This window comes from Lipotes vexillifer, unplaced genomic scaffold (genome assembly GCF_000442215.2).
Source record: "Lipotes vexillifer unplaced genomic scaffold, Lipotes_vexillifer_v1.1 scaffold240, whole genome shotgun sequence".
Classification (NCBI taxonomy): Eukaryota; Metazoa; Chordata; class Mammalia; order Artiodactyla; family Lipotidae; genus Lipotes; species Lipotes vexillifer.
In genome coordinates this window covers 6,170,235-6,192,464 of record NW_006797481.1, presented here as the reverse complement: position 1 = coordinate 6,192,464, position 22,230 = coordinate 6,170,235, and the positions used below count along the sequence as shown (strand labels likewise).

The following is a 22,230-nucleotide window of genomic DNA, read 5'->3' as shown; positions in this document are numbered from 1 at the left end:
AAGGTAAAATAAAACCACAACAGAAAAAAAGAAAAAAAAGGTGGGGGGAACAAGCCAAAAGGAGAGAACAATAACAAAGTATAAAGAATAAAATACAATGAGAAAAATAAAAGATTTACTAGGAAAAATAAAAATATAAATGAATCAACAAGGTAAAGCAGAACCCCAATCTAAAAGCGGAAAAAGAAAAAGAAAAAAAAAACCCTTGGCTATGCGGGAGGAGTTTAGGTGGGGGTGGAACTTAGGCAGGGGTGGGGTTTAGGGTGGGGCGGGACCTAGGCTGGTGGGGGGTGTGACATTTGACCATGGGGCGGGGCCTAGGCTCAGGACCCATGCAGCCAGAAAAGGCCCTGGGAGCCAGGCGTGTGTGGGGTGATGATGTTAAAGCGTGGGGCGGGGCCTCTGCTTAGGACCTGGCAGGAGGGGAGAGGCAGCAAGTGGAAAGGAGGACCTCTGGAGTGTGGAGTTCTGTAGTTTGGAGGTAAGGCCCTGGGTGAGGGTGTGTTGGTGGGGTTTAGGCCCAGCCTGTTGGAGGGGGGTCTCCATGTGTAGAGGTGGGGCCCTGGGTGGGAGTGCAGGGCAGGGTTTGGGCTCTGCACGGCAGGAGGGAGGCTTCGAGGGCAGAGGATTAGGCCCGGGAGCCCAACAGTCTTTCCAGTGCCTAAGTGGACAGGGAAAGCACTGGCCCAGTCACCTCCCTTCCGTTCCTTCACGTCCCTCCTGCACCGTCTCCCACAGGGTCTCCCCTGACCCATTGGATCACTGACCGTGGGTGGGACCCACTGGGTGTAGGAACTCCTCCCCTCCCCCAGCCGCCCCTCAGGTGTGCCGGTCCCGGAGGTCCAGCCTTTACTTTTGCTCCCCCTTCCCTCCCTCCCACTCCCTCAGGACCTGCATGGCTGGAGGGGGCCTAGGTGGGCAGAGGATCAGGCCTGGGATCTCAGCAGGTTCCTGGGGGTCCAAGTGGGCAGGGGAAACCTGGCCATGCTCCCTTTTGATCCTCTGCCCATCCAGTGGTTCCCCAATTTCCCCCTTCCGCCCTGAGTTCCCTTCCCCTCCCCCAGCTGCCCTTGAGGGGCGCCAGTCCCGTCCTGCCTCCACTTCTCCCTCTTCACTCTCCCAATGCCCCACGTCCTACCCGGTCACTGGGAATTCCTCCCATCCCCTTAGGTGTCCGTGGTCCCCCACCGGTGCCTGGTAGGTGCCCTAGTTGTGCAGAGACATGAATTCTGCATTCTCCTAGTCCTCCATCTTGTCTCTGCCCCCTCTAATTGTTTTTTTATTTCTTAGTATTCTCTGTATACAAGTTCATATCATCTACAAATAGAAAATATTTTACTTTTCTAATCTTTATACCTTTATTCAGTTTTTGCATATTTGCTCTGGCTAAACTCTTGAGTACAATGTTGAATGTAAGTGGCAAAAGCAGGCACCTTTATCTTATTACTAATCTTGGTGAAACATCCAGTCTTTTACCATTAAGTGTATGTAATATCAGCTTTCTGTTTTTTTCTTAGATGCTCTTTATTAGGTTGAAGAAATTCTTTTCTCTTTCTAGGTTGTTGAAATAGTAATGATTTCTATATCATTCATTTCAATCATATTGAAATTGTATAATTTATAAGTGCTATAAGGTATTTGCTCGTAGCCATGAGAAGTGGTAATAAAAGTGTACTCCACATAATATACGCAAATGTGATCTACCTTTCTGGTGAACGATGATGAAAACAGTGAATGACTGAGACTACCACAAAGCAGTGCAAATAGATGGTAAAATTCAAATTTAACAACTAGGGACTCAACAACTAGGATAATTAAAAACATGGTTAATTGACTACATAACTTTTAAATGAAATACCTTAAAGTAACTTTTTGTAAGTGTGGATTTTCCCCTTTCTTGTAATTAAAAGAATTAATTATCACTACTCATGTGTTCCCATTTGACTTTTTACAAATAAGAACTATGTCTTATGCATGTTGTGAGCAGTTACTAAAATTTAATGTTTAAATTTAGTCTTTATTTTTAACTAATATATCTTGCTAAGATACAAATATTTTTTTATTAACATACGTTTTTTTAATTTACAGGAAAACATCTTTATGTATGGAGGCAGAATTGAAACAAGTGATGGCAATGTCACAGATGAATTATGGGTTTTTAACATACATAGTCAGTCATGGAGTACAAAAACTCCTACTGTGCTTGGACATGGTCAGCAGTATGCTGTGGAGGGACATTCAGCACATATTATGGAGTTGGATAGTAGAGATGTTGTCATGATCATAATATTTGGATATTCTGCAATATATGGTTATACAAGCAGCATACAGGAATACCATATCTGTGAGTTACTTTGAACGTGTAACTATGTACTCTTGGTTGAGAATATTTTATCTATAATAAAATCTTCATATGAATTTAGTCAAAATGGTTAGTTATTTGAAATTAGAATTATAAACCAAGAATTAATACTTTTTAATATAAACTTTTTATGTTAGATATTGTCCTTTAATATGTAAGTTATCTTCTTAGCCAAATGTGCAGAAATGTTACATACTAGACACATTTTCTAAGAATTGAGAATATGTATTTTAAATATCTGAAATTCCAATAGATGGTGCTATTTCTTTGGATTTTACTTATGAACCGAAAGCTAAAACTACCCCAGTTTCTTAACTATGCATTCCATGATTTCAGGATTTTTCATTTTTCAAGGTTCTGTTTCTAATCTTATTGCAATATCTCTATGTATGTATTACTCTTCTAAAGTAAGCTTCCCAAAGACAGTCTTTTGGCTTCTCTAAAAGATTATATCTGGTGTGTGAAGGTGACTGGGGCAATCTACATATGACTCTTAAATACTCTAATTTATTTTTCTGGTACTTTATTTCTTTGAATTCTTTATGACATTTTCAAACAGTTGTAAGTTTTTTTTTTTTTTTTTTTTAATTTGCCTACAAATGTATATATGCTATGTTTGCTATTTAGATTCAGGAACATACTCCATTTCTGGTTCTGGCCAGGATTATGAACTCAGGTTTTTGGCCCTTTTGTGTACAGACAACTATATTCAACTATTTAGAGTCCTTGTGTAGTCTTCATGAGAGAACTCATTTGCAGATCACCATTGGCAACAAGAGAGTGCTTGTGTGTCAGAGGAAGACTCCCTTCTAAATTCTCCACTGTTTCCCCTTCAGTCCTTTTAAGTGATCTTTTCTTTTTCATATCCCCAGTACAGCTGGGCTGGAATTGGGATATGTATCCTCCTTACTTCTTACTGTCATTTCCACTCTCCTTTTACTCCGTCCTCCTTTAAATCACTCAACTTTGAATCTTACATCATCAGACTCTACCACCTACTACTACTCCATCTTACACTCCTCTGTTGCTCCTTTGATCACTGTGCTTAGTTCCTGGAAGAATATAGCTTCTGGCTCACTGTCTCTGTCCTACATATATTAGCCAGATATTTTTATGGATATTTTAGGATCCATTTAAATACCTGTCCTCTCAATTTTTTGATCTCTCTTACAAAGATCTTGTTTTCCATCCTGTTTGGGTCTTTCTCTTGCATTGCGGTACTCTTGACCTTGTGTACCTGCTACGAATCCCATAATTTCCATTTCAAGTATCTTACTCTTCAAGTGCTGCTGATCCTTCCAGCTTACTCCTGAAGAGTGTCCAGACTCTGGGAATTCTTCAGCCTTACCAGAGCCTTTAGTCCGTTGAGCCTCCGGTCAGTGCTTCACTCTCTCTTACCCTCTCTTGTCTGTACTTCTCATTTACCGAGTTTTAAGTTCATAATCACCAATCTGTCTTACAGTTTTCCAAGATGACTGTTTCATATGTTTTCCTTTCTCTCTTCAGACTTCCAACACTTCACTCTTCCTCATTACTCTCTTCTTATTTTACTGAGAAAATAGAAGAAATCTAAAAAGAATTCTGGTGATAGGAACATTTTAGAATGTAATGGTTAATAAATGCTGCATTAAATAAGCCTGTTTACATACATTATTGTCATAACAAACTCATAGTAGCAGTGAAGCAAATGTGGGTGAGTCATTCTCATTTTTCAGATGGGCCCAAGAGTCGTTTAATTAAGACTGACAAATTTTCTATGTAAAAAGGTTGTTTTGTTTTTTGATTTTGTTTTTAATTTTTGGTTTTATTATAGTGTTCAGGGAGTGTTGTAGGTACTATTTCTGCTTTCTGTAATTTATTGAGATTTTCTTTGGGGCCCAACTTTCATAAATGTTCTATAGACACTTGAAAAGGAGGTAAATCCTATAATATCAAAGTATAGCATTTGATACATATATATAAAATCTACTTTATTGATTATTCTGTTTAGGTCTTTTCTTCCTTACTTATTTTTAACTTGATCTATCATGCTCTGAAAGTTAATAAAAGTCTAAAAATATTAGTTTATTTTTGCCTATTTCTTCTTGTGTATTCTGGAATTTATGCTTTATGGAAGTTGCTATTATGGATATTCATAACATATCTTTATTGCAAACTGTATCTTTTAATATTATAAAGTGCTTTTTGTTCAGTGTTTTTTGATCTGATTTCAACATTGTTATTATTAATATTATGGCTCTTGGTTTTTTTTTGGTGGGGAAGTCAGTCTTTTCCCTGTGTACCTTTGCCCATTCCTTTATTGTTAACCATTCAGAATCACTTTGTTTTAAATGTATCTCTTGTTTACAAGAGACAGTTGGATTTTGCTTTGTTATCCCTCTGGTTTTTGTACATTTTATGTACGTTTTATGTTTTTTTAAAATTACTTTGTTGTCTTTTTTTGTTTTTAATTATAGCTCTTCTCGTGATTAGGGAGAGTGAGGCCCATTTTTTTGTGGGAACAAGAGAGGTAATATTTGAGATCTACCATTAGGCTTCTTCCATGTTCCTTGTTTTTTGTCTTCCTTTCTGTATTCTTGCAGCTTTCTCTATTTGATTCTCTTAGTTTCACTGGCTTTTTGCACGTTTGCACCTGATTTGGAGTTGGTGAGTTTTTTTCATTCCTAATTTCTCTGGAAATTTAATTTTCTATTTCTTTCACTTTTCCTCCCCATGTTTTCCTTATTTTATATGTCTTCCCTGAGGAAAACGGGAAGATTCAGGATTAAAATATTACCATGCTTGTACTTGAACCATAGGTGATGACTTTTTAAGTTTTAAAATGAATACTTTAAGTCGACAGTTAACCAGGACTTTTACTCTTTGATCAACCTCCAATTTACAGGCGACTGCTTCTACTAATTTAATTCATATTGTTTTACTTTGAACACATTTGACATTATTATAAGTATTTTATGCTAGAGGTCACAATCTTTTCTATAAAGGGACAGATAGTAACTATTTTAGGCTTTGTGGACCATATGGCCTTTGTCAAAGCTAATCAACTCTGCAGTTGTAACATGAAAGGAGCCATAAACATAAACAGATGGGCATGGCCTTGTTCTAGATTTAGCCCTGGGTCTTAGTTTGCCTACCCCTGCTCTAGAGAGAGAGCGTGGACTTCTGGGGGCCTAGCAATGTAGGTCCAAATTAAGTTAAACTTTTGGCATGTGGTTTTTTCTTTTTTGAGTTCGTATGTAAGATGAATTTATGCCCTAAAGTGACATTATGTTTAGTGTATGCCCAGACTACTTTTTTCCTCTATGTAGAGCCAGAGCTGAAATAGATGTTTTCTGTCTGCCTCTGCAGAACAGATTTTTAAAAATCTCACTTTTTCATTGATGGTATAACCCTTTAGGGATCCCGGCTTTATATAGAAGTTCTTTGATGCCATACCTGCATGGGTTTACCGACAGTATTGGCCGTTGAAACAAATCTATAGGCCACCTGATTGGTACATGCCTTCCCTACCCCATCTCCCTACTGGATATAGTTTACAGTTCACAGAATATATTTTACTTTTTTCATATTTCCCTTTATTGAAGGATAGTCTCATTCAGTCCTGAGACGTGGTGGTTATACTTTCCACGGAGGGTTAGGAAAGCACAACAAATTTATTCTAATCTTCTCTGAATGGTAAATGTTGGTATGGATTGTTAACCAGTAAATTCATTGGTTGGTAGGTTTTCAGTTTTATTTGGAATAATTTTTTTTTTTCGGTACGCGGGCCTCTCACTGCTGTGGCCTCTCCCGTTGCGGAGCACAGGCTCCGGACGTGCAGGCTCAGCGGCCATGGCTCACGGGCCCAGCCGCTCCGCAGCATGTGGGATCTTCGCGGACCGGGGCACGAACCCGTGTCCCCTGCATCGGCAGGCAGACTCTCAACCACTGCGCCACCAGGGAAGCCCTGGAATAATTTGATTACAAAATGTCAAGTGTAGTTTTGGTAAATTTTAAAGTATTTCTACAGAGGTTTTTTTTTTTTTTTTTTTTTTTTGCCTTATTCTATAACCAAAATACTATTTCTAAATAAATTTATCAACAGGGTATTTTTGGTTTGATTTTTGTCCTACTAATTGTATTATTTGTTAGGTACCTTTATGAATGTAATATAAGGTGGAAATGGGAAGAATACATGATTTATGAGTTTTATAAGAATAGTAGGTGAATTATGAGTAGTTTTAAAATGCTATAAATTATTTAAGTACAAAGTAAAACTCATCAATTTTTCTAAAATGATATCTTAATAATATAAAATTAACATATTACTTGACTCCTAAAGCATTTTGAATTTGTCTCTTATTGTTAAAGTATGTGATGTCAAAAAAATAATCTGTAAGTACTTCCACTTTGGAAAGTACTTATGAAAGAATACAAAACAATAGGTATATATAAAGATGGTATCAGATAAGTTGTGTATACCATAGACAAGTGCTACTTTAGGGAACGATACTATGTTAAGTAAGGCTGCTCTGAATATCAGTAATGGGATAATTTGTCATCTTAGTTATAAGTGAATGCTTATCTCTGTGGAGAGAGTTAAAATTTTTTTCCCTCTGTTCTTAGTGGGAATTACTACACTGTGATGTGAGTTTAGGCTCTTTTTCTTGACTGATTTTAATGGCCATCAACTACCCAAATGTAGACTGGATTTACTTTGATTAACGTTACATGTTTAAAGCTTCTAGGAAACTAAGAAAAAAGTTTTTTTGTTTTTTTTAAATTAAATAAGAGGCTATCACTTTAACCAGCATTGCAGTGAGGGTAACTGAAAAGAAAGCTGAAGTTATAGCATAGTAATTCATGAAAACAGTATTTTACTAGATAAAAATTTACTCTGGGGGCTTCCCTGGTGGCGCAGTGGTTGAGAGTCTGCCTGCCGATGCAGGGGACACGGATTCATGCCCCAGTCTGGGAAGATCCCACATGCCGCGGAGCGGCTGGGCCCGTGAGCCATGGCTGCTGAGCCTGTGCTCCGCAACGGGAGAGGCCACAACAGTGAGAGGCCTGCGTACCGAAAAAAAAAAAAAAAATTTACTCTGAAGTATACCCTAAGGATATTGATCTCACCATTATGTAGAAATTTTAAAAAGAGACAGAAACTTCCAATTAACATACTCCAAGTGACCACTTACTCAACTTCTAATAATGTTGCCGATAATTCTGAAGTATTTCTGGCTCTGTGCTTGATACTGTGACGCTTCCCTGATATTTTGATAATAATATAGTTTAAAACAAAGGAACCATCTGGTTAACTTTAATCATTTAATTTGAACACTGTACATTAACATTTGAAAAACAATCTAAAATACTGCAGAATATTTTTTAGCTCTTGAAACTGTAGTTAAGAGTCTTAGGCTCTGTCATTGCATTTTATGAATTTTAGAGTATCTGTTGAGCCAAGGACTACCTCCAAATATTGCGTTGACTTTGTAGCTTATAGGAGCACAGTTTTGGTTCCACAGATATGCAGTAACGCTTCTCAGCCAATGATGCATCAGGTATTTTTCCTTATCTTTGCAGAACTTATTTCTAGCAGGGTGATACAGACAATAAATAATAAACAGAATAGGTATGCTTATATGTGATGTGTTAGAAGATAGTAATTTTTAGGAAAATAGAGCAAGGGAAGGGGATTAAGAATACTGTGAGGGTGGGAGGTAGTCACAAAATAGCGAGGCCAGAGTAAGCCTCAGTGAGACGATGAATTTTGATCAGAGTTGAATGAGGTAAAGGAGTTTGCCATGTGGATATCTGGGAGAAGAGTTCTCAGAAAGTAGGAACAGCTATAGCGTAAAGGCAAGAATATGCAGGCATGTTCAAGGAACAGTAAGGAGTCTGGAAATGTTTTGTTAATGTTTATTCTCTCTCCATAGAGAGAGAAGAAGCATTAACAAATGAAGTAACAGATGAAGTTAGAGAAGTAACAAACAGCAAGATCATCAGATTTCTGCCGAGTGTAATTTACTTTGGGTGAAATGGAGAGACACTGCAGGATTTTGAGTAGAGCAATGACATAATCTTTAAAAGAATCGTTTTGGTTGCTGTGTTGAAAATAAACTTTAGGGAGGAACGAACAGAAGCAAGGAGGCCAGTTAGGAAGTTGTTACAGTAATCTGGGCAATGATGGTGGCTTAGACCAGGGTGGTGGTATTGGAGATGATGATTATCAGTCAGTTTGTTTTGTATTTTTTTTTTTTTTTTTTGCAGTACGCAGGCCTCTCGCTGTTGTGGCCTCTCCCGTTGCGGAGCACAGGCTCCGGATGCGCAGGCTCAGCGGCCATGGCTCACGGGCCCAGCCGCTCCGCGGCATGTGGGATCTTCCCAGACCGGGGGCATGAACCCGTGTCCCCTGCATCGGCAGGCGGACTCTCAACCACTGTGCCACCAGGGAAACCCTGTTTTGTATGTTTTTAAAGTAGAACAAATTGTATTTGCTGAGGGTTTGGAGGTAGTGTCTGAGAAAAAATGAGGAGTCAAGGATGATTCCAGGGTTTTTGGCATGAGCCGCTGGAATGGTGAAGTTGCCATCAACTGACGGTGTAGGAGACTCTGAAGCAGGTTTGAGATGAAGGTGATTCGAAGGTCAGGAGTTCAGTTTGGACATGTTATACGTGAGATATCCATTAGACATTAAAGTGAAAATGTCAAGTAGGCAGTTGGCTGTATGGATCTGGAGCTCTAGAGAGAGATCTGAGCTGGAGATGTAAATTTGGGACTTCTTGGGATATGGATGGCATTTGAAGCCATGAGATTGGATCAGATCACTAATGAAATGGGTGTAGATAGAAAGGAGAAAAGGATTGAGCCCAATGATAAGAGGTAGGGGGGAAGAAGGAAATAAGCAAGGAAGAGTACAGTGAACTAGAAGCTAAGTGATGAAAGATTATTATACAGAAGAGTAATCAATGGTGCCAAGTGCTGCTCTGCTGATGGGTTGAGTAAAATAATTACTAACGATTGACCATTAAGTTTAGTACTGTGCAGATCTTTGGTGATCTTGACAAGGACAATTTTTGTTTTTTTTTAATAAATTTATTTTATTTTACTTATCTTTGGCTGCATTGGGTCTTCATTACCGCACGAGGGCTTTCTCTAGTTGCGGCGAGTGGGGGCTACTCTTCTTTGCGGTGCGTTGGCTTCTCATTGCGGTGGCTTCTCTTGTTGGGGAGCACGGGCTCTAGGTGTGCGGGCTTCAGTAGTTGTGGCACACGGGCTTAGTTGCTCTGTGGCATGTGGGCTCTTCCCAGACCAGGGATCGAACCTGTGTCCACTGCATTGGCAGGCGGATTCTTAACCACTGCGCCACCAGGGAAGTCCCAACAAGAACAGTTTTTGTGTAGTGTTGGGGTTAAAAGCCTGACTGGATTTAAGAGGGAGTTAGAGGAGTGGAATCTGGCACAATGGGCAAAGTCAGTTCTTTCAAGGAAATTTGTTTGTGAAGGGGAGCAAAGAAGTTAGTGGCAGGAAGTATAGGATGTTTTTAAACGTGGGTTTTCACAGAAGCAGACCATAAAACAAGGATTCAAGTGAATCTCACTTGGAAAATGCAGGTAACAGTCTTAGGGGAGATGAGAAGTAATGCAGGCGTGAGAAGGCAGCCATTAAAGGGTCTGTTAATAAAGCATTTACCACAGTGGTGATGGAACTTAATTACCCAGGCATTAAATCAACACATAGTATTTGAGTCCTGTGGGCTGTCTCTCCAAAGTCAGTCCATTCTTTAGTTGAAGATTTGTTTCCTTGAGTGTGGCTTGATTTATATGAAAATGTGTATAGATGTATAACAACAGAATACTAGAGAAAATAGCTTCTGTGGAGCACATGTAAATAGATCTGGCAGAGAAATTTTTTATCAGGCACCCTAGTGTACAACTTCTAAAAGTGTATGGTTATTAAGTGGTTGGGAATGACAGTAACCTGTAAGCTTCATGGAAAAAATTATTGGAAATGATCAGGAAAATGATCAGGGGAATGTATAATGAGGAGATAAGCTTGCAGTAAAGGCTCTATAAACTTGTTTAAGTAGCAAAGTGGAGGTGGCCTTTATAATTGTGTAATGGTGAAAGACTCTCGATGTTCCACAGCTATACTTTCTGCCGTTTTCATTTTCTGGAAGTGGTTTAATTATCCTCTAAATTCCTGCATCTCTTTGTTTATAAATGAATATGACACATATACTGCTTTTTATAGGTATTGTTTTTGCATTTTTTCCCCAAGAAGTTAAGTTTAGAGAGGAATCCTGCTGTATACCTCTTTGTATGTCTACTTCTAGTAAAGTGCCATGTATTAAGTGCTTGATAAATATTTGTGGGTGAATGAATAGGGTTTTTAGCAGTATACTTTAAAAGTGAATCTGCATATTTCCTGAATGTTTTAAAAGTATATTAGCCAAATTACTTAAATTGTTTACTGTGCATATTATTCTTTTTCTAGTGGTGATGTGATTCATATGGTACTGTGTTTGATATTCTTCATTTGTCTCTCCAGATCTACCCTTCACTATTCCATTCTGCTCCCATGCCCTCCAGCTTTCAGTTGGGGTCAGCTGGTAGGAGGCACCATCAGTAGATCAGAAGGTGGGAGATGAGTGAGGTTAAGGTATTTTATTCCTCCAGCTCTCTCCCTGCTGGAACTTCTTGGGTTAATTGGGTTGTCCTACTGAAGGCTTAACTTTCTGGTGTTCTTCCCCATACACCTACTCTCTAGAGTTCTAGAAAACAGTCCCTCCTCTTGCTTATTTCGTGCCGCAGGATAGTAAAGGCTTTCTGCTCTCATAGTCCCAGGATATTATCCTAGCCATACTTTTATAAACAGTCTTTTTATTAGACTCTTTACAGTTACTTATTTTGAGCATGTCTGATTGCACCTACTATTAGTTCTCGGAGATTCAAATATAACTTTTAACCTAAGTGGTCCTTCATGCGTACTTAGGTATTAGGATCCTGGAGGTTGGGAGAAAGAAGTGTTTTGTGAGAGGACTTCACACTTGTTTTTTTTTTTTTAATAAATAAGGTCTAACCTTTATTTAATTAATTAATTTATTTTTGGCCTCCCCGTGTGGCATGTGGGATCTTAGTTCCCTGACCAGGGAACGAACCCATGCCCCCTACAGTGGAAGCATGGAGTCTTAACCATTGGACTGCCAGGGAAGTCCCGCACAGTTTGTTAATGGAGAAAAATGTCAGAAGAAATACAAATTTTTGGAGTAGCATGGAGCTAGGTCCTTTAGTTCATTTCTACTACTACTATTCTTGAATTTTTAAATTTTAATGTGGTCATCTGTAGCATTTTATATTATTTAAGATTGATATATTTGCTTAACACTTTTCAAGAGCATTAGCTATTCTAACTTTTAAAATAAGCAGCACTCTTATTTGTCTATGTATTGCTTTCTAATTATTAAAGAAAAACCATTTGTTGATTATTCTTAAGTCTTTTTAATAATTATGTTTACTCTAACTCAGCTTTATTTGGTTATTATGTCATCAACATAGAACTAATCATGTCTTACTAGCAAAGTCACCCCCAAAAGGTATATCTGATAAGAGAATATTTATCTTAAAAAGATAACCATTTGTTGTGTTCCTTGAAGTTTTCTCTTTATAATAATTCATGTTCATAAAAAATTTTATTTAAAAAAAAGTTTTCTGCCTCTCCATTAGTCTGAAATCCAGAATTTCTTATTATGTATTTTTTTTTAAAAAAGATAGCTTTATCACCTATACATGTATGCTTATATGGCATATTGTTTTGTTTACTTGGTTTTGAATTTTATGAAGAGGAAATAATATTTTATGCAGTTTTCTGAGGCATTCATTTATTTCCTTCATCACTATATAACCAAGATTAATTCATGTTGTTATGTATTCCTACAGTTAACTTTTTTGCATTACTGTATTTCATTGTCTGACTCTATCATAATTTGCCTATCCATTCTCCCGTTTATGAGCTTCTGAGTTGGATACCTGCTAAAATTCACCCACAGCAGCAATTTTGAGACATCTTGATAAAAATACTATATTTTAAAAGATAAAGAAAAAAAATTCCTAGGCTCTTCAGGCAGAAAGATGAAATATCTTACAAGGGCAAGAGATTATATCAGATTTCTCAAAAGCAACCTACAACTCATGGCAACTATGGAGCAAAGTTTTCGAGAAACTCACGGAAAGAAAATATAGGCTAAGGGTTTTTATATCTTGGCAAACAGTCCTTCATGTGTCAAGGCTATAGAAAAACAGTTTGAATGTGGCAAAACTCAGATAATTCTGTGCATATTGCCCTATTTCTTTTACAGTAGAAACGTGCAGACTTTTTGTAAAGATCTAGATAGTAAATATAATTTAGGCTTTGTAGGCCATACAGTGTGTGTTGTCACCACTCAGATCTGTCATTGAAGCTGTCCACAAGCAGCTGTAAAAAATCCATGAATGAATGAGTGGACGTTGCTCCAATAAAACTCGATTTACAGAAACACTTGGTGAGCCGGATTTGGCCTGTGGGCTGCAATTTACCAACATCTCTCCTAGAGAATAAGCTCCATTTAATGAAGAGGTGACTGGGAACACTTCAGGTAAAAGACTGATCGAGAACATTTCATGTATTGAATTTCAGAGCTAAGACTGAAACAAGGGTGGCAGGGATGTCAGTAGATAACTGGTATGCAAATGTTTTATGTTCTGTCCAAGTAGAAATAATGCAACTAAAAATGGGAAGAGAAGGAAGAGAGAAAGAGGAAAGCAGAAGCAGCACATGGACTGTTGGATAGATAATAGGTAGGAATCAAAGGATGCCATTTAATTCTTGGTACACCTACGGGTCTGTTGGACCCAGTTTTAGTTTTTTAGTTTCTTTTTTGAGCAGGCCTAACTATCTACGAAGACTGTTGTTTCATAAATTTCATTCTTTCTTAGAAGTCTTCCAAAGAACAAAGAGAACATTTACTTATTTAAAAAATACGGAATAAAATATTCTATATGTAATTACCAAGATGGATCTGTTGGACCCTTTTACAAATCTGAGATACATGGTGGGATCTTTGTGTTCTTATTTTTCCTATATTTCGAAACATTTTGTCATTTTATCATTCTGGGAATTCATTGCACATCATTTGTTCCCAACTATGCTAAAATATTAAATTACTAAGAAAATAAGCTGTTTAGAAGGATGATGCCACAGTGAAATATATTGTCTATATTGACATCTTTCAGTTTTCTTATTGCAGTGCCCAAATTATTTTATCAAATTTAAAGAAGGCATGAGAGAAGACTGGAGGCATCATCATAGTAGCCTGTTTTTAGCTTTTATTGAACACAATTGAGAATTAAAATTTTTTCATTTATTCCTATAATGATGATAGTGGAATTGATCATTTACATTAAATCTCAGATTATGACTCTTCATAAGGTGATATCCTAAATAATTTTGTCAAGCTCAAGAATCAGTGAGTGAACAATATATTTTTATCTTTTAGTATATTTATGCCCCGATATTTATTTGACACAAAGAGGTTTGCTATGTTTAAATTCCTACTGAAATTTGCAAAACGTAGTTTTTCACTATCGTCTTAGTCTTCTGTAAATTATTTATAACATGACTTGATAACATAAAACAAATAAAAGGAACAATTGAACCAAGATAGTGAATGTTGATTACTATTGTTCTTGGTATACCTAGGATTAAAACTGACATACAGATGTTAAAAATTAAGTAGGAAAGAAGAGAATTAAGGGCACTATGAAAGGTATAGACATCAAGGAAACCACTAGAACAAAAATATAAACTTTCTTAAATACCAAAAAGAAAAAATCAAATAGAAAAAAAAAAAACCTCAGAAAAACATCGTAATTCATACAGTAATTATAAAATAATATGACAGAGTTGAGATCCAACATATATATTGTCAATAAACATGAAAGATTAAGTTGCCTGTTTAAAGAAAACATTTTCAAATTGGTGCATAAAGCAAAATCCAACTCTGTGTTGCAAATAGAAGTCACATCTGAAACATGCTGATTCAGAAAGGCTAAAATGAAGAGATGAAGGAAGATTTACTAGGAAAATGGATACAATGAGAAAGCAGGTGTTGTGATCCTTATACCAGAGAAAGTAGAATTCAGGCCACCAAGGCATTATATGAGATAAGAACACCTTATAATATAAAAAAACCCCACAATTCACCATAAAGATATTATATGTAATAGAAGAATATCAATGCACCAAGTAACCCAGCAACCACCTATATAAAACTGAAATTATAGCTGATGCAAAGAGAAGTAGATAGCATCACTGTCAGTAGAAAACAGGTCAAGCTTTACTCTCAGTACTTGACAGGACAAAAGAATATATATATACCAAACAATACAGCTTGATTGTAGACAATATTATCTTCTCAAGTGCACACAGCAAACTCACAAAAAGTAAGTTGATCATATGTTAGGGTAAAAAGAAAACATCAGTAGTTTCCAGAAGGCAGAAATATTAAAATTAAATACCTGGATATTAAATAAAGCCTTTCTGTTGGGTGAAAAGGGAAGCAAATACTAGCTTAAATGACAAAACTGCCGGAAAATAATAACAGTAAAAACACCTATACAAATCTATGAGATACTTTTAAAGCAGTTATCAGAGGAATATTTTTAGCATGAAACAACTATATTAATATGATGAAACTAAATGAACCACATCCCCAACTCAAAAAGCAAGAAAAAGAACAACAAACTAAACAAAAAAAGTGCCAGAAAGGAAATAATAAAAATAAAAGCTGAAATTAATGGTGTAAGAAGAGAAAAAACAATAGATCAATTTATAGCTTACAACTTTAAAAAAAATAATAAAATAGGGACTTCCCTGGTGGCACAGTGGTTGAGAGTCCACCTGCCGATGCAGGGGGCACGGGTTCGTGCCCTGCTCCGGGAAGATCCCACATGCCGCGGAGCGGCTGGGCCCGTGAGCCATGGCCGCTGAGCCTGCGCGTCCGGAGCCTGTGCTCCGCAACAGGAGAGGCCACAACAGTGAGAGGCCCGCATACCGCAAAAAAAACCAAACCAAAACAAAACAAAATAGATAATCCACTAGCTCAATTAATCAAGAAACAAGGGAGAAACCGCAAATATACAAAGTAAGAAATGACAGTGAGGAAATAATATTGATAGGAATTTTTTAAAAAATACGAGACTGCTTTGTATATCTATACAAATAAATTTGAAAACTTTGAAGAAATAGATGATTTCTTAGAAAATGACAGTTTCCCAAAATTGAACCCAGTAGAGATAGAAAGTTTATATAGAGTAATTTCCATAAGAAAAAATAGGGAAAGCACCAAGCTTAGGTGATATTACAGGATAATTTTAGCAAACTTAGTAACAAGATAGTCCCAATTCTCCTAAACTGTTTTAGAGAATAAAAAGGGAAGGAAAACTAACAAATTTCTTTTAGAAAGCAAGTATAACATTGCCACTTAAACCTCGTACATTTGGCACAGAAATAGAAAATTACATGTAAACATGTAAGAATAGCTAGGAAAAGATTACAAAGGAAGAGCTATGAGGGGACTTGTCCTACTAGATATTAAAGCATACTGCAGAGTCTCCATAATTAGAACAGTGTGACAGTGTGATAATGTGGCATGCATGTACAGAAGGACAGTAGTATAGAATAAAAGTCCAGAAACACAGTCAACTAGATAAGGAAGTCTGTGATGGGCAGAGTATAGAACGGGTGGCTTCTCTCTGCTCTGTGCTATCTGGGACCTCATCTGGGTAGACCTGTACAGCTGGGATGACTTGAATGGGGGCGGGGGCTGGAATCATCTGCAGGCTTTTCACTCATATATATTGTGTCTCAATTGTGATGGCTGAAGGCTAATGTCAACTGGGACAGTTTTTAGGTAACTTACACGGTCTGCATGCAGTTTGGACTTCTCAGCACGCCAGCTGAGTTTTAGAAGTGTGTCCTAAGAAGGAACATCAGAAGAACAAGCATTCCACAAAAAGCAGGCAGAAGCTGCATAGCTTTTACGACCTAGCCTTAGAAGTCACAGAGCACACGTCTGTACTCTCTTGATTGAAGCAGTCACAAACCCTTTGATTCAAAGGGAGGGTTCATAGATCCCACTTATCAGTGGTAAGAGTTTAAGAGAATTTGGGCTGTGTTTTACAACTGTGTAAGTATCTAACAGAAATACATATCAGTTCCATTCCAAGGAATTTATCCTGCAGATACATCTCCAGAAGCACAAAAGTACGTTTTTTTTTTGTATGCACAAGGTTATTTATTGTAACATTATTTGGAAACCACTTCAATGCTAAATGTAAGAGCGGTGGATAAACTCTGTTACACCCACATTAGTGGTCATGCATTTGTAGAAAATAATGATGAACTGTGAAATTAAGTGGAGTGATTTACATGATATGTTGTGATCAAGTATATAGTATATATAATGTACTACCTTTTGTACATTAGCGAAGTAAGGGAAATTAGAAAATATACTTATGCCTGCTTATATGAGCAAAAAACATCAGAAGGGTGAACCAGACAGCAGTGATGTTGATTACTTACAAGGGGCAGTGGAGAATGGTGTGGAAAGGATAGGAAATGAAAAATGAAAATATGTTTCCCTGAGTTTGTCTTTTTAAAAAATAGTTTGGACTTTCAGAAGCATATTGCCTTTAGAAACATATATTTATCTGTATATAAAAATTAAATCAACAAGGAAAGGAAGAAAAGAAAGCTCTAGAGTAACGCAAACTGAAACTAATGAACGCAACTGTGTTTCAAATGAATAATACAGTCATGCTGAAAGGGGGAGAAAAGAACTAATCCAAGTGAGTTTTTAACAGGGTGTTTGCCTTTAGTGTACGTGTGGTTGTGGGGAAGAACTGCCCACAAGTCTTTTAGGTTTGTATTTTGAAGGTTTTGGTGAAACAATTCTGAAATTACTTTAGATGTATGGTTAGACTGAAAGAATGAGTAATGTGTTGATACTTTTGGGAACTAGAATTCCCAATGTGGAAGACAGGAGATACAAATATGAAATGGAGAAGGCCAGGGAGAGTCCTGCCTGGATGGATTGGAATTGGAGGTATCAGCATGAGCTTATGATTAGAAGGTAGATGGTTACAGATACTTGTTGATTCTTCAGAAAGGTCTAGGAGCGAAGATACTGCAGTAGTAGTGAACCTGTTGATTCCACATGTTCCCAGATATAGTTTTTAATAAAATTCCTATGAAAAGAAACAGGGCTCCTTGGAGAAATGGCTGATTTTAGGGCTGTGGCAGGGAAAAATAAAGATGAGCCTGGTACATCTTTTATGTTAAATATGGAAGTGCTCAGGAAAATTCTGGGTTATGTCAAAAGAGCATAAGGGTCAGCTTGAAGGGGGTTCCATTGTACAGTCTGGGATAATTTGAGCGTGAGAATAGGAAAGTAATAAACTACAAACCACTGAAAAAATAGGAATCCATGAGCTTACACAGACTGATAGGCACAAATAGAGGAGAAGCCTCTTTCCTACACAGAATGCTAACTGGCATTGCTGGAGTTGAAAAATAATCATTTTGCAACAATCATAGTAAAAATTGATTTAGAAAAGAATCAACAGTGGACGCTAAATCTGTGGGGTTGGGAATGAATTTTTGATGAGATGTGCGTGATATTTAAGTGTCTTTCCCATGGATTGTTTATAGGGTTCAGAGGAAAAACAGTAACTATGTAGTGTAAAAATCGGTTAGAACCTTGTCCAGGTGATCAAAATTAACATTACAAGCCACGGGAAACTGGACATTGTGTGCTTCCAGATATGGTACCTGCTAAAGGAAACATCACTTAGAGCAGAGTTCTGTAAACTTTTTCTGTAAAGACTTACACAGTAAATATTTTAGGCTTTGTAGATCATACAGTCTCTGATTTATTCAATTCTTCCATTGAAGTTTGGAAGCAAGCCGTGGATGATATGTAAATGAATGAACATGCCAGTGTGCCAGTACGTCTTTGTTTACGAAAATGAGTGGCTGACTAGGTTTGGCCCAAGGAGCATAGGTTACTGACCTCTGGCTTACGGTATTCTAACTGGGAATGTACACTTGAATCTAATCATGAAGCATATCATATCAACTTCAAACGAGGAACATTTAATAAGGGGGAGAGGTTTATTCTTCAAGAATGTCAATGTCCTGAGAGAGGAAGAAAGGCTGAAAAATTGTTCCAGATTAAAGAAGGCTAGAGAAAGCTGACAGCTGAATGTGGTAAGTGATACAAGACTGGATTCTACACTGGACGCAATTCAATTCACAAAATGAAATATATATGTGTATTAAACAGTGTGTAAATGTTAAACTAAAACAAAGTCCTTGTTCTTAAGATATACACCAAAATATTTAGGTGTAATAGAAATGATCATTTCTATTGTGTGTGTGTGTGGTGTGTTCACACGTGCATGTATACGTGTGAAAGAAAAAGAGATGGAGAGAGGGAAATAAACTAATGCTAAAACAAACGGGACAAAATGTTAACAGTTAGTGAATCAGAGTAATGGGTATATGGGAATCCTTTGACTATTCTTGCAACCTGTTTGTATCTTTGAAATTATACCTAAAAGTGCTAAAATAGATTAGAGGAAAGAGATGTATGTTTTCTCATATTTGGTTATATAGGTTATATATTTCAATAAGAATTCTTGTGAACTTAAGCTGGCAGTAAAGGAAATGTCAATTTGTCCTTTTTGCTGTACTTACAATTATAGGATTTTTAGGGAATCTATAAATCTCAGAGGGGAGTTGATGTGCATGGTTTTACTAACTTGGACCATAAAGCTCTTTCTTCTGGGTTAGTCCTGAGGGAAATTTTTTTCACTTTAGGTTAGCAATATGTCATAAACTTTCTAAGAATCTCAATGTGAATCTCAATGTTAGTTTAATATTAATGTTTCACTGTACTATTTTTCATGCCTTTAGGATTTGGGAGGTATAGTTGGGAATCCATTATTAATGTCCTTTTATGTTAACTTTTTTCTTTTGATTTAAAAGCCATTAGATATTGTATTTTTAGGAAAGTAATATTTTTCTCTGTTAAGTGTAGTGATACTATATGGCTTTCTCTTCAGTTCTTAACATCACATGTTTTTTCAAAATTCTGTGGTGAATTTCAAGTGTAAATTGGACATTGCTTTCAACTTACTGGTTATCTGGAAAAATAGATCTACAGAACACAATGTTAGATGGTGGGAATTAGGAATTTTTAATACATGAAATCTCCCCTTTAAAAATAATTCAGTCATAGGAATCAGAACACAAACTTTAACTGTGCTTAAATTAGGTTTGGCATTTGTTGTGTAGTTTCATTTGTGAAGAACTTTCAGAACTAATTAGGTAAAGTGAAACAGTTGCAAAGTTATAAGTAAAATATTTTAATAAATTACTAGGTTTGTGTGACAGAGGCCACTGTTAATATGGTATACATTTTTATATTTACTAAATGTTTCCAAAAATACCACAATAAAAATACTTTAGTTTTGGTAAGTGGAATTAAACCATTTGCTTTTAAAACTTTATAAGCTATGTAAATATTATACATATATTTGAAAATATGCATTGGTTATATTGAAAAAATTTAGTAGATGTGCATTCAGGATTCAGAAAATTCTGGTTTTCTGTCTGTGCTCAACATTCTTTCATTGATGGAAGTGTCAGTCCCTTAAAAGGTAGCCATCTGATTATTTTACATATTTAAAAATTTTACTTATGTTTAGAAGAAATATGCACTTCTTGTAATTTGTACTTGGTTTTTCATGACTATATAGAACTGTACATGTGCAATTTAATCACTCTTCCACATATTGGCCCTAAAATATTTTGAGATATCTTATTTTCAGCTTATCTTCCATTCTTTAGATAAGCATCTTAGTTCCTTCAGTCTTCACATAACAAGCTTTCCACTCACATCTTTTTAACAAGATGTTAATGATTTACCTTAACACAGATGTTAATGATTTAAAGAATATTTTCTAATAATAATAACAGGCCTTACGATGTGCTAGGTGGTGGTGTAAGCATTTCACAAGTATTAACTCATTTAGTCCTCAGCGTGAACATGCAAATTTGTGCTCTTTTTACCGATAAGGAAACTGAGGCACAGATGTCTCACACAACTGGCCAGTGATCACACAGCTAGTAAATGGCAAAATCAGGATTATGTAAATATAAGATACACATTATCTTAGTTGACCCTTAGTCATCTTTATCACACTCCTATCACAGGACAGACTACTGTGATGGTCTATTCAAACTTATCAGAGCCTAACAGAGCAGGATGTGTTACCTAACGTGAAACCATTGCTTTCCCTCATTCTGGGCATCTTTTATTAATATTTTTATTGCAACCTAAATTTATATTTTATACTAATATTATTATTTTGACTTATAGTTAGCCTACAGGCAACAAAACTTCTTAGTTCATTGGTTTTTGTTGTTTATATAACTGCTGGGGAGTAAGGTATACTTTATCCTGTACTTGTCAATTTAATGTTGTAATCTCAGTGAAGGGCTTGACATATATTGTTAAAATAGTTTCAGCTCATCATTACTTTTGATTCATAATTCTGGTATCTAAAGATTTAATTGACTCCTCCTTTTATGAGGTCAATGGTTGTTTAATAAGTACAACTTCTATGCCTTCATCCTAGGAACTGACAAAAAATGTTGAAGAGCAAACTACTGGCAATAAAAAAAATAAGGATGAGAATGTATAGGTTAAAAGAGATTCAGTAGACACATCAGGCAACTTCAATGTGTGGATCTCATTTAGATCCTGATTCCAACAAACTTCCAAAAAACAAAAAATAGAAGAAGCTTATAAGTTAATTAGAAATCTGAACACTAATTGGATACTTGCTGATATTAAAAATTATTAACTTTTTTTTTTTTGGAGAATCACAGTGCAAACCTCTAGGGGTTTTGGAGTAGAGCCATAATCTCTTCTACAGATAACTTTTTGAGAAACAGTTTCTGTTTTGCTAGCCAGTATAATTCTTCCCACTGTCTGGAAGACTTTCAGTTGTTACTGCTTTTCCTAGAAATGCTTGGTGTAAGTCATCTGGAATTCTCTTTGTGGCAGGATTTTAAAATTACAGATTCAGTTTATCTGATAGTTCTAAGACTACTCAAGTTTTTTCTCTCTTGTCAGATTTGGTAGCTTGATTTTTTTTTTTTTTTTTTTTTTTTGCGGTACGCCGGTTCTCTCACCGTTGTGGCCTCTCCCGTTGCGGAGCACAGGCTCCGGACGCGCAGGCTCAGCGGCCATGGCTCACGGGCCCAGCCGCTCCGCGGCATGTGGGATCTTCCCGGACCGGGGCACGAACCCGCATCCCCTGCATCTGCAGGCGGACCCTCAACCACTGCGCCACCAGGGAAGCCCTGGTAACTTGATTTTATTTTCAGAATTTGTTCATCTTATCTAAATTTTCCCATGTATTGATCTAAAGTTTTTCATAATATGCTTTTAGTGAAGTTTAAAATATTTTATAGCCCTATGTCCCCTTTTATTTTCCTAATATTGGCCGCCTGGGCCTTCTAACTTTGTCTTGATCAGATTCTCCACAAGATTGTAAATCTTAATACTTTTCAAAGTACCAACTCTTGAGGTTACTGATTTTCTTAATATATTCATTTGTCTATTTTATTAATTCTTATTTTTATTATGACCTCATTTTAATATAGTTTGAGTTGTTATGCTTTTTTCCTTTTTATATTGATGCTTAATTCATTATCTTTCAGGTTTTTTCATTGAATTTTTTAAAATATATACATTTAAAGCTGTAACATAAACAATGTAA

The 22,230-nt window shown here is 36.6% G+C and overlaps 1 protein-coding gene across 1 annotated transcript in view; it reads left to right on the top strand.

Moving 5' to 3' along the window:
- ATRNL1 (attractin like 1) overlaps positions 1-22,230 on the top strand; it is a 713,182-nt gene that overhangs the window by 57,379 nt on the left and 633,573 nt on the right. The window contains exon 8 of the mRNA XM_007469606.1: positions 2,089-2,344. Coding sequence (XP_007469668.1) covers positions 2,089-2,344 — 256 coding nt within the window. The remainder of the gene's footprint in view (positions 1-2,088; positions 2,345-22,230) is intronic.